The sequence below is a fragment of the Phodopus roborovskii genome, unplaced genomic scaffold, assembly GCF_943737965.1.
Source record: "Phodopus roborovskii unplaced genomic scaffold, PHOROB, whole genome shotgun sequence".
NCBI classification, from domain to species: Eukaryota; Metazoa; Chordata; class Mammalia; order Rodentia; family Cricetidae; genus Phodopus; species Phodopus roborovskii.
In genome coordinates, this window is record NW_026126636.1 from 15,555,530 (window position 1) to 15,574,336 (window position 18,807).

The 18,807-nt window shown below is 44.8% G+C and overlaps 1 protein-coding gene across 1 annotated transcript; it reads left to right on the top strand.

Annotated features, from left to right (window-relative positions):
• Positions 1-2,204: 2,204 nt before the first annotated feature.
• On the top strand, positions 2,205-17,603 carry LOC127238963 (leukocyte immunoglobulin-like receptor subfamily B member 3). Its single transcript, XM_051207754.1, has 9 exons — positions 2,205-2,407; positions 2,570-2,605; positions 2,785-3,066; positions 3,206-3,511; positions 11,263-11,529; positions 11,645-11,950; positions 12,166-12,462; positions 12,692-12,994; positions 16,758-17,603. The coding sequence occupies exons 1-9, from the start codon at positions 2,374-2,376 to the stop codon at positions 16,919-16,921; spliced, it is 1,995 nt and encodes a 664-aa protein (XP_051063711.1). The 5' UTR covers positions 2,205-2,373; the 3' UTR covers positions 16,922-17,603.
• The last annotated feature ends 1,204 nt before the right edge of the window (positions 17,604-18,807 follow it).

The following is an 18,807-nucleotide window of genomic DNA, read 5'->3' on the forward strand; positions in this document are numbered from 1 at the left end:
GAACAAGGAGGAGCTAATGGGCCCCCAGACTGATATCTGGGAAGCCAGTATGGGACTGACTCAGACCCCCTGAATATAGGTCTCAGCTAGAAGGCCTGAGCAGTCTAAGGGGCCTCAGACAGTGGAACCAGGATGTATTCCTGGTACACAAAAGACCTTGCGGACACATCCCCCATGGAGGGATCCTGCCTTAACCTAGAGACAGGAGAGAAGTCCTAGTCGCTACTTCAAATGACTTCTCAGATCTACATGACCCCCACCTGGTTGGCCTTGTGATAAATATGGAATTGGGTAGGGGGATGGGAAGGGAGGGTGGTCAGGATGCATGTGAGGGGGCAGGGAAGGAAAGAGGGAGGGAGTGAGAGAGGGAGAAAGGGAGAGAAGGAAGGAGAGGGAGGAAGAGAGGGAAAGAGGCAGGGAGGGAAGGAGAAGGAACTGAGATGGACATGTAAAATAAAAAAAAATAAATTAAAAACATAATACATGTTGATAGGACATTTTCAAGCATTGAAAAATTAAACCTATGGGTGAAAGTGGTAGGCCACAATTTTAAACAAACACTTGGTAAATAGAGAGTTCTAGCCCAGCCTGATCTACATAACCAGCTCCGGGAGAGCCAGTGCTCCACAGAGAAAGCCTCTTTCCAATCAGCAACAGCAATAATTAAAACCATGAGGATAAGAAAATAAAGAGGATGAAATAAATTTAATGCATGACCAGAAAATGAACATTACAGGACAAAGTGGGTGTGTCTCAAGGGTGGAGTAGATGATAGGCATAGAATCCTGGAGGGCCTGCCATCAAACCCTGGCTCCAAAAGTAAGAGAAATAAACTATATTTACTGAACTCTCTCCATCTTCAACTGGGTGATCAAACAGACACAAAGATAGACATGTTTGGCAAGTTCCCTGAAGGCAAGACCATCCCCATGGAGGTCCAGTGCAGTGACTCCATGGGCAATGTCAAGACCAAGACCCGAGAAGATGAAGACGTCCGGAACGTTCCAACATTGGCTGATAATTACTGAGAAAAGATAGAGGATGGCTAAATGCTGGCCAATGGCAAAGGCCAGAAAGATTCCCACCCTGAATCTGGTGCTGCAGCTGCATGGTGGCATCATAGAGCCATCCCTTTTCCAGTATCTCCAGGAGGACATGTATGACAACTCTGCCATGCTCTGCTGCTCACAAGTGCTCTCCACACTCCCAGCTCTCTGTGGTCAACTGACCAGAGAAGGGGCCACACCGACAACCTGCAGCCCAAGAAAACCAAAAAGCCAGGTGACTTTCTTGGCCCAGGAACCTTGAGACACAAGCAAGTGGTTATTTTTGTTTGCTTGTTTGTTATTGTTGTTTTTCTGCCTGGACAGAAAATCTAAGCAGAGTGATGATGCTAAGACTGGGCTAGTGACATGGACCAGTGTATATCTCCTGCTGCCAACCGTCAGCCCCGACTCTGTTCCATAGCATGCAAGGAGTAAACTGCCTTGTGAACGTGTCCTCGGACTTCAATGCGTGTGCTGTGACATATGTGAATTTACGGACATAATGAATAAATGAATGTAATGTATTACTATTACATGAGTATAATTTAAAACTAAATGCAAATAAATAAGTGTAGTAATGGAAAGTATGCATATCAAGAAGGAAGAAACCACCAGAAAAAGTAACGTACACGTAGTTTTGTTTGTTTTTTTAAGATTTATTTATTACTATGAATAATCTTCTACCTGGATGTGTACCTGCACACCTGAAGAGGGAACCAGATCACGTTACAGATGGTTGTGAGCCACCATGTGGTTGCTGGAAATTGAACGCAGGACCCTGGATCAGCAGCCAATGCTGTGAACCTCTGAGCCATCTCTCCAGCACCTCGTGCACACTTGTGAGCCAGCAATGAGACTATGAGGAAGTGTATTACCAATGTTATTGCATGCAGATGTACAGAGGCAGACCCTGTACAGAAAACTTCAAACATTTTGAATATAAAAAACATTTCAAGTAAAAAAAAATGTGAACAAGATCAAAGCAAGCTGACCTGAAAATTTTCATTTCTTACGTATAGTATTCATACTTGTCAGCTACCATCTGGTCCTCACAAAGATGAGGACATTTACACAGACAATGAAAGGATTTTGGAAATGACAACCACTAAATACTGAAGCAGTCTCCTGCCTGACACAGCCACAGCTTTGGGGAAGTCAGAGCCTGGTGTGAGAAGAGGGCAGTTCCCCTTCCTGTGGGGCTGCTGAAGTACAACCATGTCATGGGGAGTGGGCTGTCTCAAGAGGCCGCACCCTATGTCTCCTGCCCCTTCTACAGACTCTGTAGCTCTGCCCATTAGTACAACAGCAGCCTCCAGGAGGAGATGCCATGACCTTCACCTTCACAGCCCTGCTCTGTCTGGGTGAGATGTGGGGATGGGGAGGGGACATGGAATCGGGGATTGACGCTGCCCCACAGCCCAGCACTGGTCAGTAGAGAAACCCCAGGGTCTCAGGAGGTTCTGCAGAGTCAAGGACCTTCTCAAGCTTCAGGGACAAACCTCTCACAGGGATCTCTCTTCCAGGACTGGCTCTGGGCCTTGGGACACCAGTGCTGGCAGGTGAGTGAGGGTCTGCAGATGTCCTGACATCACTTGTCATCATTCCTGGAGCCGTTCTGGGCAGTGAGGATGGAAACCACACATGTGTGCTGCTGCCTCTGGGGATGGCTGGAGGGTTGGGGTCAGGGCTGCAATCTGATGATGGCTGCCCTAGTTCCTAGCTGATCTTTTCCTTGCAGGAATTCCACCGAAACCTGTGCTAAGAGTACAGCCAGACTATGCTGTCCCCGAGAATTCGACAGTGACCTTGCTGTGTGAGGGGACCATGAGAGCTACATACTACTATCTGTATAAAAATGGAAAACGATGTTCACTGCACACAGAGATTTTACAGAATAACAGCAAGGCTGCATTCTCAATATCAAAAATAGGTCCTCATGAAGCAGGTAGATATTACTGTGAATATTGGAGCAGTGATGGATGGTCAGGGTACAGTGACCCCGTGGAGCTGGTGGTGACAGGTGAGAGGACTCAGAGTCCACAGACTCAGGGTTGACTGTTAAGAAGCGGGTCTGTACACGGGGATGATTCCCCTCACAACCCTGGAGGATAATGAGGCCTTTGAGGACATTTAATTGACTAATTCCCGCTTCTGTCCAGGGGCCTCCAATAAACCCATCCTAAGAGCACGGCCCAGCCCTGTGGTGAGTGAAGGAATGAATGTCACCCTCCAGTGTGTCTCAAGGCAACCACAAAACAGTTTCATTCTGACTAAGGATGGACAACCGAAGAGCTCTTCCACGCTGGGATCACAGTATGACCACTCTACTGATCCTTATCAGGCCCTGTTTTCTGTGGGTCCTGTTACCTCCAGCCAAAGGTGGACATTCAGATGCTATGGCTTTAATAAGAACAGCACACTGGTGTGGTCAGAACCTAGTGACCCCCTTGAGCTCCTGTTCTCAGGTGAGGAGCACCAGCCTTTCCCTAGAAAGATACTGAAATGTGCCTTGTGCTGAGGGAGGCCTTGGTGTGTGGTGTGTAAGGAGCCAGGGCTCCTGGTCCCATTGACAGATCATAGGAGACAGAGGGACACAAGACACAGAAGTCAAGGCAGAGAGTATCATGAGAGTCTAGGAGGTCCAGGGACAGAGCAAACTTCACGAAGCCACTTGGTGCTCTGGACCAGCTTAAATAGCAACCAACTGAGCTCCGGTAACTCCACAGAACAGCGAGGAAGGTTTGGAGAAGACAGAGCACTCTGGAGACCAAGAGAACATGGCCGGTGGATCTTCTATCCAGGGATCATGAGAGCTCACAGAGACTGAAGCAGCAACCATGGAACATGCAGGGTCTTCCCTAGGCCCTGCGCACACACGCCATGCTGCTTTACCCTGGTTCTGATTTTCTTTCTTTCTTTCTTTTTTATTTTACATATTGATCCCACTTCTCTCTCCCTCCCTCTTTCCCTCTCTCCCACTCACATGCACCCCGACCACCCTCCCCTCCCACCCACCCCCACTCCACATGTAGGGTGATGCCATACATAAGGGGTCAACTATATCTGTCAAGTCATTTGAAGTAGGGTCTAGGACTTCTCTCCTGTCTCTAGGATAAGAGAGTTTCCCTCCATGGGGGATGTTCCCACAATGTCCTTTTGTGCACAAGGAATACATCCTGGTTCCACTGTCTGAGGTCCCTTAGACTGCTCAGGCCTTCTGCCTGAGAACCATGTTCAGGGAGTCTGAGTCAGTCCCATGCTGGATTCCCAGCTATCAGTCTGGGACCCGTTAGCTCCTCCTTGTTCAGGTCAGCTGTCTCTATGTGTTTCTGCACCCTGGTCTTGTCCTCCTCTCCTTCTGCTTCTGGATTCTAGTTCGACTCAGTGTTTAGTTGTGCGTGTTTGCTTCTGTTTCCACCAAGTACTAGATGAGAGCTCTATGATGGTAGATAAGTTAGCCGTCGATCTCATTATCAAGGAAGGACATTTATGGTAGGCTTTCCACTGCTGTTCAAATTGTTAGTTGGAGTCAGTCTTGTAGGTCTCTGGACATTTCTCTAGGTTCAGTTTTCTCTTCAAACCTATAATGGCTCCCTCTTTTATGTTATCTATCTATCTATCTATCTATCTATCTATCTATCTACCTTTTCTATCTTCTATTCCTCCCCTGATTCAATCTTCCTACTCACACGAGCTTTCCTCTCCTCCCCTTCTCTTTCTCCTTACTCCCTCTCCGCTCACTGCCCCCCCACTCCCATGTGCTCTGAAGAACGTTTCTATTCCCCCTTCTGTGAGGGACCTTATTTGAATCTCTTAGAATCCTCTTTTTATCCTAGTTCCTCTGGCAGTGTAAATTATGGGCTGGTGATCTTTAGCTCTAGGCCTAAAATCCATATATGAGAAAGTACATACCATGTTCCTCTTTTTGTGACTGGGTTACCTCATTCAGGATGGTTTCTTCTAGTGCCATCCACTTGCCTGCAAATTTCAACTTTCCATTGTTTCTTTCTGCAGAGTAGTATTCCATTGTGTAGATGTGCCACGTCTTCATTATCCATTCTTCAGTTGAGGGGCATCAAGGTTGCTTCTAGGTTCTTGATATTACAAATAATGAGCATAGTTCAGCACATATCTTTGTTGCATGGATGTGGATCATTTGGGTATATACCTAAGACAGGGATTGCTGGGTCCTATGGTAAACTAATTCCTGTTTTCCTGAGGAACTGCCATACTGGTCTCCAAAATGGCTGTACAAGTTTGCACTCCCACCAGCAGTGGAGGAGTGTTCCCCTGTCTCCACATCCTCTCCAGCATAAGTTGTCACTGGTGTTTCTAATTTTAGCCATCCGGGCCAGAATAAGATGGTATCTCAGAGTGGTTTTGATTTGCATTTCCCTGAAATGTAAAGATGTTGAACACTTTCTTTAGTGTCTCTCAGCCTTTTTGAATTCCTCTATTGAAAATTCTTTCTTCAGTTCTGTACCCCATTTTTAAAATAGGGTTATTTGGTGTTTTGCTGACTAATTTCTTGAGTACTTTGTATATTGTGGAGATCAGCCCTTTGTCAAATGTAGGATTGGTGAAAATCTTTTCCCAGTATGTGGGCTACCGTTTGGTCTTGTCCACTGTGTTCTTTGCCTTACAGAATCTTCTAAGTTTGAAGAGGTCCCATTTATTAATTGTCAATCTCAGTGTCTGTGCTACTGGAGTTATGTTCAGGAAGCAGTCTCCTATACCAATTTGTTCAAGGGTACCTCCTACTTTCTCTTCTAAGAGATTCAGTGTGGCTAGATTTATGGTGAGGTCTTTGATCCATTTGGACTTGAATTTTGTGCATGGTGATAGACATGGGTCTACTTGCAGTCTTCTACACACCATCATCCAATTGTGCCAGCACCATTTGTTGAAGATGCTTTCCTCCCCCCATTGTATACATTTAGCTATTTTGTCAAAACTCAGGTGTTCGTACGTGTGTGGGTTAATATCAGGATTTTGAATTCCATTTCATTGGTCTACCTGTCTATTTTTGTGCAAATACCAGGCTGTTTTCAGGACTATAGCTCTATAGTAGAGCTTAAAGTCAGGGATGGTGATGCCTCCTGAAGTTCATTTATTGTACAGGGCTATCCTGGGACTTTCGTTTTTCTATATAAAGTTGATTATTATCCTTTCAAGATCAGTGAAGAATTGTGCTGGGATTTTAATGGGGATTGCATTGAATCTGTAGATTGCTTTTGGCAAGATTGCCATTTTTACTATATTTATCCTACCTATCCAAGAACATGGGAGATCTTTCCATTTTCTGTTATCTTCTTTAATTTCTTTCTTTAAAGTCACAAAGTTCTTATTATATAGGTCTATCACTTGTTTGGTAAGCATTACCCCAAGATACTTTATGTTGCTTGTGGCTATTGTAAAGGTTGATATTTCTCTGATTTCTTTGTCAGCCCCTCTGTCGTCTGAATAAAGAAGGGCTACTGATTTTTTTGAGTTTATCTTGTATCCTGCTAGTTTGCTGAAGGTGTTTATCATCTGTAGGCATTCCATGGTAGAGTTTATTGGGTCGCTTATATGTAAACTATCATATCATCTGCAAATAGAGACAGTTTGACTTCTTCCTTTCCAATTTGGAACCCCTTGATCTCCTCTTGTTGTCTTATTGCTTTAGCTAGAACTTCAAGTACAATATTGAAGAGATATGGAGAGAGAGGGCAGCCTTGTCCTGTTCCTGATTTTAGAGGAATGACCTTAAGCTTCTCTCCATTTAGTTTGATGTTGGCTGTTGGTTTGCTGTATATTGTTCTTATTATGCTTAGGTAGGTTCCTGTTATCCCTGATCTCTCCAAGACCTTTATCATGAAAATGTGTTGAATTTTGTCGAAGGCTTTTTCAGCATCTAGGGAGATAATCATATGGTTTTTCTTTTTCTGTTTGTTTATATGGTGAATCACATTGATAGATTTTTCATATGTTAAACCATCCCTGCAATTCATGGATGAAGCCTACTTGTTCATGGTGGATGATTTCTCTGATATATTCTTGGATTCGGTTTGCCAGTGTTTTATTGAATATTTTTGCATGGATGTTCATCAGGGATAGTGGTCTGTAGTTTTCTTTCTTAGTTGTGTCTTTGTGAGGTTTGGGTACCAAGGTTATTGTAACCTCATAAAAAGAGTTTGGCAATGAACCTTCTGTTTCTATTTTGTGGAACAGTTTGAGGAGTATTGATATTAGTTCTTCCTTGAATGTCTGGTAAAATTCTGCACTGAATCCATCTGGCCCTGGACTTTTTTTGGTTGGAAGGCTTTCGATGACTGCTTCTATTTCATTGCGGGTTATTGGTCTATTTAAGTTGTTTGTCTGTTCTTGACTTAATTTTGGTAAGTGATAGTTATCCAGAAATTTGTCCATTTCCTTTGCATTTTCAATTTTTGTGGAATACTGGTTTTCAAAGTATGACCTGAAAATTGTCTGGATTTCCTCTGTGTCCGTTGTTTTGTTTCTGATTTTGTTAATTTGCATGTTCTCTCTCTGCTTTTTCATTAGTTTGGATAGAGGCTTGTCTATCTTGTTGATTTTCCCAAAAAAATCCAACTCTTTGTTGCATTGATTTTTTTTGTATTGTTTTCCTGGTTTCTATTTTGTTGATTTCAGCCTTCAAATTGATTATTTCCTGGCATCTACTCCTCCGGGATGAGTTTGCTTCTTTTTGTTCTAAGGCTTTCAGTTGTACTGTTAATTCTCTAATGTGACTATTCCGTTTTCTTCATATGGGCACTTAGTGCAATAGACTTCCATTGTAACACTGCTTTCAAGGTGTCTCACAAGTTCGGGTATGTTGTGTCCTCATTCTCGTTGAATTTTAGAAAGTCCTTAATGTCTTTATATATTTCTTCTTTGACCCAGGTGTGGTGCAATTGCACATTGTTCAGTTTCCATGAGTTTGTAGGTTTTCTACAATTTGCATTGTTGTTGAATTCCAATTTTAAAGCATGGTGGTCTGATAAGATACAGGAGACTATTCCAGTTCTCTTGTATCTGTTGAGATTTGTTATGCCACCTAGTATGTGGTGGATTTTAGAGAAGGTTCCATGTGGAGCAGAGAAGAAGTTATATTCTTTTGTGTTTGGATGGAATGTTCTCTAGATGTCTGTTAAACCCAGTTGGGACATAACTTCTGTTAGTTCTTTTGTTTCTTTGTTGAGTTTCTGATTGGTGGTCCTGTCTAGTGGTGAGAGTGGTGTGTTGACGTCTCCCACTATACGTGTGTGAGGTTTTATGTGAGTTTTGAGTTTTATTAGCGTTGCTTTTACGAATGTGGGTGCCTTTGTATTTGGGACATAGATCTTCAAATTGTGTTGATAGATTTCTCCTGCGATGAATACGAAATGACCGTCTTCATCTCTTTTGATTAATTTTGGTTTGAAGTCTAACTTGTTCGATATTAGGATAGCCATACCTGCTTGCTTCTTGGGTCCATTTGATTGGAAGATCTTTTCCCAACCCTTTATCCTGAGGTAATGTCTGTCTTTGAAGCTTAGATGTGTTTCTTGTATGCAGCAGAAGAATGGATTCTGTCTTTGTATCCATTCTGTTAGCCTGTATCTTTTTATAGGTGAGTTAAGACCATTAATGTTGAGGATGAGTAAGGACTATTGATTGTTAATGCTTGTTTGTTTTAGATTTGTTGTTGACAGTGGTATTGTGAATATATGTGTCCTGCTTTACCCTTGGTTTCTGGTGTAGTGGGATTATCTGCTGTGTATGTCTTTGTGAGTGTAGTTAACTTCCTTGGGTTGGAGTTTTCCTTCCAGAACTTTCTGTAGGGCTGGATTTGTAGATATGTATTGTGAAAATCTGGCTTTGTCATTAAATATCTTGTTTTCTCCATCTATAGTGACTGGGAGTTTTGCTGGGTATAGTAGCCTAGGCTGGCATCCATGGACTCTTTGTACTTGTAGAACATCTATCCAAGACCTTCTGGCCTTGAAGGTTCCTATGGAAAAGTCAGGCAGAATTTTGAAAGGTCTGTCTTTATATGTTACCTGTCCTTTTTCCTTCGCTGCTCTTAATATTCTTTCTTTATTCTGTATGTTAGGTGTTTTGATTATTATATGTCGAGGGGTCTTTTTACTTTGGTCCAGTCTATTTGGTGTTTGGTATGCTTCTTGTACTTTCATGGGCATGTCCTTCTTCACATTGGGAAAGATTTCCTCGATGATTTTGTTGAATATGTTTTCTGCACCTTTGAGTTGGGCTTCCTCACCTTCCTCTATGCCTATTATTCTTAGGTTTGGCCTTTTCAGGGTGTCCCACATTTCCTGAATGCTTTGTGTTAAGGATTTGTTGGATTTATGATTTTCTTTGATCGATGTATCTATTTCCTCTAGTTTATCTTCCACGCCTGAGATTCTCTCTTCCATCTCTTGTATTCAGTTATGTGTGCGTCTGTAGTTCCAGATCATTTGCCCAGTATTTCTATTTCCAGCATCCAGCTTTCCTTCGGTTTGTGTTGTCTTTATTTTCTCTATTTCAGTTTTCAAGTCTTGAACCATTTCCTTCACCTGTTTGTTTTTTCTTGGCTTTCTGTACTTTCTTTAAGAAATTTGTTCATTTCTTCCCATTTTTTGTTTGTTTTTCTTCCATTTCTTTAAGGGATTTTCTCACAACTTCTTTGATGGCCTCTATCATTTTTATGACAATAATTTTTAAGTCATTCTCTTCTGCTTCATCTGCTTTGCTGTGTTCAGGTCTAGTCGGTGTAGATTCCCTAGATTCTGGTGGTATCATGCTTGTCTTTCTGTTGTTAGGTGTTTTCTTTTATTGGCATCTTCTCATAGCTTCTTCCAGTAGGTGTTGGTGGGGTCTCTCCCTTTCTTTGTGGTACTTTCCCGGTGGGCTTAGGTGGGTCAGAGGTTTGATGTCTGTAGCTCTGGGTAGTTCAAGCTCTTTAAGAGGTCTCTCCACAGGCAGGGGCCCGGCGATGGAGGTCAGCAATCAGGCTCCTGCTGACTAGCAAAGGGAGTCAAAGATCCCGAAGGCTGGGACTCAGGATGTTCCTCTTGCCTATAAGCAGATCTAGCCTGGGACTGGTACTCTCCAGCTGAAGCCTCTTCAGCAGAGGCCCTGCTATGGGGGTCAAGGATCCTGCCAGCAGGAACTCAGAGTGGTCCTGCAGAGATAGGTGGATATCTGGGAGTGACCTGGAGCTCTAGTAGAGGACCAGTGGTGGGGGTCGGAGACCAGGCAGGCAGATGGAAATTACGTGTGGTCCCCCGTGGACAGACAGGCCAATGTGCTCAGAGCTGCTCTTGGAATTTCCCCCAAAGGTGTCTGGATTGTTGGCTCCACCCTCTGTCCCAAAGCTCAACCAGAGAGGTGGGACAGTGGGCAGGGTAGGGCACAGGGTAGGGGGGGCAGGGTCTCGGTGGGGGGTCTGTGGTGGTGTATCACAGCTCCAAGAGCAGTCTCGATGGGGACAGGGCACAGTGCCAGGGAGATCCTGGGCCAACCCAGGGAATTCCAGGGAAGGGTATAGGGGAGAATCCACCCGAATTGGTCCCAGACTCACCTCTAGCCAAGGCCTGGGGATGGGGGACAAAGGCTGGGCTGAACTCAGGATGTTTCCACAATGACAGGCAGACCTGGCACTCTCCAGCTGAGGCCTCTTTAGCAGAGGCCCTACAGTGGGCATCAAGGCAGGTCAAGTGTACTGAGAGCCGCCCCCAGAAGTTCACCGAAGGTCTTGGTTTTGTTTTTTAGAGGTTCACTATGTATGATGTCTGTCCTTGACATCACTCTGTAGATCAGGCTGGTCTGTAACTCACAGGGATCTGCCTCCATTTGCCTCCTGAGTGCTAGGATTAAAGGCATGTGCCACCACTGCCTTACTCATAACTATAGGAGACTGTAGGTCTCTGACTGCAGAGGGGATCTTTCTCCTCCTACCGGGTTGCCTTCTCTGGCCTTAATGGGGTGTTTGTCTAGTCTCACTGCATGTTATTCTGTCATGTTCCATTAATATCATTGGGAACCCTACGCTTTTCTGAAAGGAAGCAGGAGCAGTGTATCTGGGGGAGAGGGGAGGTTTGGAGACTGCGGTCAGGGTGCCTTGTTTGACAGAAAAATAGTTTAAACAGAAAAAGTGCTGTCTGCAAGTGTAACTGATTCTTTGCCACTTTGACACAGACCCACCTCCTTCTCTATTTCCCAGCAGGGTCCCTCCACAAACCCACCCTCAGGGCTGAGCCAGGCCCTGTCATCGCCTCAGGAAGATCCATGAACATCTCCTGTCAGGGGACCCTGGATGCAGAAATGTGTTTTCTGCATAAAGAGGGTACACAGACCACAAACGAGATTGGGAACAAGTACACACGCTCCATTCCTTCTGTGGCACAGCAACATGCAGGACAGTATCGCTGTTACTGTTACAGCTCAGCTGGCTGGTCAGAGCGCAGTGACACCCTGGAACTGGTGGTGACAGGTGAGGGGACAGTCGAAGTCTCAGCCCCAGGCCCTGCTCTCAGATGTATTACCTTCTCCCAGCCTAGCACTGTGACTGTGCAATCCCATGTAACTGGCTGCTCCTTCTGTCCTAGGAATGTACAATGATAACCCCTTCCTGACAGCACTGCCCAGCCCTGTGGTGACCTCAGGAGGGAACATGACTCTGCAGTGCGTCTCACGGTATGGATATGACAAGTTCGTTCTCACCAAGGAAGATGAGAAATTCTCCAGCTCCCTGGACTCACAATACATATACAAGAAGGGGCACCACCAAGCCACATTCTCTGTGGGCTCTGTGACCCCAGTCCACAGTGGGACATTCCGATGTTATGGTTACTTAAAGAACACCACACACTTGTGGTCAGTACCCAGTGACCCCCTGAAAATACACATCTCAGGTGAGTCAGCCACATCATTGCCCAAGTTTTCTGGACCCCAAAAAACTGCCTCTGTGGGGTTGTAGGTAGAGAATGACTAAATGGAGAGCCTGTACCCTGAGCCAGTGCCTGACACCTGGGGAGAGGATGTCACATATTCAGGGAATGATGGGAGGGGATAGGTGTTTGGGAAGAAAACCAGCTTCTTAATCACTAGCCTGTCGCTTTCCCTCCAGGCCTGTCCAAGAAGCCCTCCCTGCAGACTCAGCAAGGCCACATCCTGGACCCTGGAAAGAGCCTCACCCTGCAGTGTTGCTCTGACATCAACTATGACAGATTTGCTCTGTACAAGGTGGGGGGAACAGACTTCACCCAGCATCATGGCCAGAGGACCCAGGCTGGCCTCTCAGTGGCAAACTTCACACTGGGCTCTGTGAGCAGAACTACCGGTGGCCAGTACGGATGCTATGGTGCACACAACCTCTCCTCTGAGTGGTCAGCCTCCAGTGATCCCCTGGATATATTGATCTCAGGTGAGGAACTAAATAGAATCAATCTGGTACCGTAATCTCTCATTTGGGATGTAAGAGCTGACGGCTGGGATGAGGGACTGGGAACTTATTACAGAACAGATGCAGAGACAGGGAGCAGGAGAGAGGGTAAGGCAGAGACAAGAAGAGTCCCAGGTGCTCAGAGTCAAACCCCTGTGAAGTCTCAGCTCAGACCATTGAATGCAGCCTCTCATTGTCTCTGTCTATTTAGGAGAGATTCCTGCAACTCCTTCCCTCTCAGTGAAGCCAAACTCCACAGTACAGTCTGGAGACAACGTGACCCTGCTGTGTCAGTCAACATACACAGTGGACACTTTCATTCTGTCCAAGGAGGGAGCAGCACACCAACCCCAGCGAATGAAATCAAAGTCCCAAGATTGGGGGTCCCAGGCTGAATTCTCCATGAGTGCTGTGACCTCTGCCCTCTCAGGCACCTACAGGTGCTATGGTTCTCGAGACTCATCTCCCTACCTGCTGTCACATGCCAGTGCCCCTGTGGAGCTCTGTGTCTCAGGTGAGGTGACCCTGAGCTCTCCAGGTAATTTGAACTCCAAATTCTAGAAGAGCCCTTGGATGGATGGTGTGTGACTAAAAGGACAACAGGAAGGGTTAGTCACAAGGCAACTTCCCTAGTAGAGAACTGGATGCCAACAGGGTCCCTCAAGTAATGCCCACTCCATCCTCCATTGCAGTCTAGGTTTGGGGTAGAGAGGAGAAGAGTCTTGGGGAGGTTACTGGGCAGATGTAACAGACAGCAGAGTCCAGCAGAGTCAGGTCCCTGGTTAGCGTCTACTCATCACCCTGCTTGTTCTGTGTGCTGGGACATATTAGAGCCTCCCGCCCACCACACTCAAGGCCCTTGAAACAGCTGCTAAGTATCAGTCCCCTCAGTGGAGGGAATGGTGTCCATGCCCAGGCTGCCTCACTTGAGCCCACCAGTGCCATCAGTTCTCTCTCACTTAGCTTGTGAGAGTGGGAGGCAAACAGAGATCCCAAAAGAGAACCCAGAAGCCCAGGACTGACAGGTCAGCATACAGAAGATGGTGTCCAGATAGGCATCCTTTAGATCAGTGTGGAGGATGGGCAGGTGGGTGTGGTGGAGAGCAGGGATCCCAGACTCTCACCTCCCCATCAGCCCCTAAGGTCCTGAGAACAGGCCTCTCACCTGCATTGAGTCAGGCTATCCCAGAAGGCTATGTAACCATCCTGGGATGTGGTCCCCACATGGACCATAGCCAGTTATGGGCTTGATACAGCTGCTTCTGGATATGCTGACTTGGACACATCCTTCCCATTCTGGGCTGGCAGCTGTTTCTCTGAGTATGAAGGGGAGAGGCCTAGCCCACATGTGTCAATTTCTTCAGTGCAGGCCTTGGATGGCTCCTATACTAAAGAGGAGACCTGCTGAGGTGAGACGCCAGTAGGTCTGTCCCACTGTGTTGGAGAAATGGGCACGAGTGGGGCACAGGACATGGGCTGGGCATTCCTGCTTTTTCCCTGCAGATCAGGCTTGTGAAGTCTGCAATCTTCACTTCACGGTGAAACACAGAAAATGATAAGTGTGTGGATTCACCTTCGTTTGTGTTGTGTCAGCTAAGAATGGCTTCTGCTTGCCCTTGGTACGTTTTGCAATAGGGGCCACCAGTGATTATCCACGCTTGTCCTTGAGTCCCCTAAAGTGGTGGGATACCTACAGCACTCGATGCTCTCACTACAGCCTGGACTGTTTCTTCAAATAATTATCGCTTCTGAAGACGACAAAAGGAAAGATTAGAATCAATCTTGGGACCTATACTTAATATCAGCTACCCATACTGTTGGTGAAATTGTTAGGTGAGATCTCAATGGCTTATCATCCACTGTCTTTCCTCGTTTACACACACACACATGCGTGCACACACGCACACACACGCACAAGCACACACACATGCACACGCACACACATGCGCGCGCACAGGCACACACACGTACACGTGCACACACACGCACGCACACACGCATGCACACACACACTTCACATCTACTTTTGAGAACCAGGTCCACAAAACACTGTGCATGTCGCCTCCACATACCTTGGTCCAGCATTTCCCACATGATATGTGGAAGAAAACAGACCGAGGGCAATCTACATAAGAAGCATTTGCTCCTACCTAAACTCAACATGGGGAAATTTCTTGATGTGATGTGATAGGAACATCAGATAAATGTGATCAATAAGACATAGGTTGTACCTGGAAAGAATTTATTTACCTATCAACCAAAAATGAATAAAGGAGATGTGGTTCATCTACACAGGGGAGTACTAGTCAGAGGGAAAAAAAGATGTGATGATGAAATATGCAGGCAAATGGATGGAACTACAAAAACATACACTAAGTTAGATAACAAAGGCCCAGGAGACAAACACAGTATGTACTCACACAGAAGTGGATATTCCACGTAAAACAAAGAATAACCAGGCAACAGTCCATGGCCCCAGAGAAGCTAGGTAAGCAGGATAACACTAGAGAGACACAAATGGATCCCCCTGAGAAAGGGAAATAGGCAAGATCTCCTGAGAAAATTGGCATCATAATGTGGGGAGAAGAGAGGGAGGGAGAGGAGGAGGGGAGGGGGGAGGGGAACAAGAGGGAACTGGATGGCCAAGATGGGGGACAGAGAAGGACAGAGGAGGAGAGCAAGGAAAGAGGTGTCTTTATTGAGGGAGTCATTGTGCAGCTAGTTACACGTGTGACACAAAGGAGATTCTCAGGAATCCAAAAAGATGGCCCCAACTAAGACCCTAAGCATTAGTGGATAGTGGAATGTGCAGTCTCTGAAGCCACTGGCAATAGGACCAGAAATGCATCCCTACTGCTTGGAAAGGCTTTCTGGAGCTCGTTATCTTTGGAGGGATACCTTGCTCAGCCTAGATATTAGGGGGAGGAGGCTGGAGTCCTGCCTCAAAGAGATGTGTCACGCCTTCTTGACTCCAAATGGGAAGCCTTACTCCCTGTGAGGATTGGATGGAGGTGAGGCGGAGGGAAGGTGGGAAAGCCGGCGGAGGGGATGGAGTGGGAACTGGAGTTGGTATGTAAAATAAGAAAAACTTGTTCAAAATTTACAATCTGGTTTTAAAATGCCTTTGGTTGTAAGCCTAACAGAAACCATTCCTCATTTCAGATAAACTGTACAGTAGTTTGTCCTCAACCACCTCTAGGTGGTCTGAAGGAATTCAGAAATATTTAGGAAAATGCTCGCATCACAGGAGGAAAGGGAGTTCTCAGTGTGACTGGGGAAAAAATGCAAAACTAAAATCCACTGAGGAAATCATCCTAGACTGAGAACCTGAATCTGCACAGCATCTGCTGATCTGATCAGAGATGCCACACTCAGACACTGCTGGGGCTGCTCAGTGCAGTGAAATATAAATCAATGCCACATAGTGTCAATTCATTCTACTCTGAATTTACTGGTTTCAGGGGTGTGGCCAAAGTGGTTCTGAAGTGTGTAATAAGAACTCCTAGTGGATACAGAGTGTTTCTGACCCTATCACTGACTTTTGGGATCTGAATGTTCTACCTGTCTAATGATCCTGTTCCTCAGACTGGATCACCTTGCTCAGCCTTAAGATAGGGGGAGGTAATTAGTCTTACTACAACTCTATGTAACATAACGTGTTGATGATACTCGTGGCAGATCTGTCCTTTCCTAAACAGAAATAGAGAAGGAGTGAATTCACTGGTAGGAAATAAGTGGATTTGGAATAGGTTTTGTAGTGTAAATTCTAGCTGGGATGTCAAATACATGTATATATATACATGTATGTACATATATATATGTACATATATATATGTACATAAACATATATGTGTGTATGTGTGTATATATATATACATATATAATGTATTTTAAGAAAATGAATAAGAGATGAAAACTGGCTAAGCCATCAGAACGATTCATCCCAGATTTCATGAGTTTATAGGATGAGAATAATGTGTATTTACACTAAATGAGACGGTTGAATGAAAAAGAAACACTCTTATGTCTTAAGGATGCAAATTTTTTCTCCTGGTCTTGCAAACACTTGAGAATATTATTCCATCCTAGAGCATGTGCAAATGCAAGACAGTTGAATAAACGCACATCAAAGTCAGCACTGGAATCAGAAACTCCAAGATTTGTCCACGGAAGTTAGTGGCCCTGGGTGTACATTTAGTGCTCTTGGGGACATTTAGGTACCTTGAGGAAATTCTGACCATCCCTAACCTCTGTATATTCTTTGTCCACAACCACAGCCTCACAGAAACAGGACCACACAGTGGAGAATCTCATCAGGATGGGGATTGCTGTTCTGATCCTCATAGTCCTTGGGATTCTGGTCTTTGAGTCTTGGGACAGCCAGAGCCAGGCCCAACAAGCAGCTGAGAGGTATTCTGAAGAGAAACAAACTCATCTCTGAAGTTTCCAGATTCCGGGGGAAAAAAACAGATGATCCGAGTTTCTGTAAGAAAATCCTGTTCTTACACTGATGCACTGGTATGAGAGAATGTCCAGGGAACAGTGTGATTTGTGGGCAGAGGAAGGTGTGAGTGCTGGGATCAGCTCCTTTATCAGCGAATGAATTTACATCCTTCCCCCTACTACAGGCATTTGCAGATGAACCAACTCTCTCTGGGTCTATAAACAGAGGAAATATGGATTCCCATATGTCTGTCTAGCTTTGGGTTCCCATTTCTGTACATTGTTTCTTTCTCTCCCTCTGATGTGTCTTTTTCAATTCTTTAAATTGCCACATTCTCTGTAACAGGAGTTTTTGTTTGTTAGTCTAGACACAAAGAAGTTGGGCCAATAACAAAAATGATGAATAAGGTAAGAGCTCAGATTAAAGACAGTGTGCCTAGGAGGCCCCTAAACTTTGTCTGTGTACATTCAGTCTCAGTCTTCTTGGAGTTTCTCTTGAAATATAAAGCCTAAGTTACTACAGTTGTGGAATAAGGGCTGTGTGTCAAGAGAGTGTGGGCACAGCTACAAAAATGTTTTCTTAACACAAAGTCCTGATTTGTTCCACTTTCTGACCACTCCATACAACCCCATCAAAGACCGCTTCACAGGAGCAATGCTGCGCCACAGGGTTGGGGGGGGGTGTCGCACGAAACTGATGTGTTCTTCATGTGATTCTCCACTGCCTAATTTTCATATATGCAAAAGAAGTGGACATGCGGATCAATAATGCCAGAATCATCTTGTTAGGATGATTTATCATGCAATGATTCCTAATTTCTACATAGATAATCACATTATCTTGAAACAGTGATGTTTATTTCATTCTGTCTCACTCTTTTGACTATCCTTGGAATGCTCTTTGACTTTACTCTTTTATATGTATGATCTAAGTATTCAAACACGAAGTCAAAGCTGTGTGAAGAGAGGAAAAGTCTGTTTTCTTCTTTAGGATTTAATGCAAGATAGCTACTTTCTCACCATTCGGTATTATGTTAATTTTGGTCTTTGCATACATGAACTTATTGAGACTGTGGAGATCCTCTGTTCCAATGACTGGCTGAAGGACATCAGCAAGCGTTTTTGAATATCGAATGGGATTTACACGAGTGAATAGATTCTACTTGTTAAAGAGGTGTTTCTTTTTTCCCTTCTATAATACACGTGCATGGCTAACAGCAGGAAGTAGTCTGAAAATAACATTAAATAGGAGCCAGAGAATTTGATCCCCTAAGCTTAAGAGGTGGGAGTGTTAAGACAGGATCTACAGTGTCATATCACAAATTGTGGTCCAGATTTTAGAAAAAAGGAACAGAGAAAACAACACATTGAGATGCTTTGGAAGCACAGAGTGGATAAGGAGGGGCTTCATGTGACACAGACAAAAGCCAGAGGAATAAAGAAATGATCAGTTAGAAAAAACAAGCCCAGTCAAGGAGGGAAGTCAGATCCCCAGTGAGTCAACTATGGCTTCCTTAACTCTTCCTAAACTTCTCTGTCAGTATCTGTGATAGCCATGGTTGGTAATTCAATCCATCTCAAAAGTGATGAGTTTTACTCGGTTTTTCCATCGATCCATTTTAATTCTCATAATAACCTCAAACATTTCACACCTGAGATGTTTATGTCACTATCCCCAGGATATTGCAAAGCCCAAGTGCAGTAAAGACGCAAATATGTGGCTGTACTCTTCAACCCTTCTCATCCTCCCGCACTGAAAGCCATTATCCCCAATGCAACCATTCCTCTATGTTTCAGGACATCTTCTATCATTCTACTCTGGATACTAAGTGGATATAAAGTAGAAAAGAAGAAGTGTTCTTGCTTCTTCACAACAAAGCTATT

Bases quoted from the DNA above. Each gene is read 5' to 3' on its own strand.
- LOC127238963 (XM_051207754.1), top strand. From the start codon at position 2,374: ATGACCTTCACCTTCACAGCCCTGCTCTGTCTGG. The intron at 3,512-11,262 runs GTGAGGAGCACC...ATTTCCCAGCAG, and splicing joins CCTTGAGCTCCTGTTCTCAG to GGTCCCTCCACAAACCCACC. The intron at 11,951-12,165 runs GTGAGTCAGCCA...CTTTCCCTCCAG, and splicing joins CCTGAAAATACACATCTCAG to GCCTGTCCAAGAAGCCCTCC.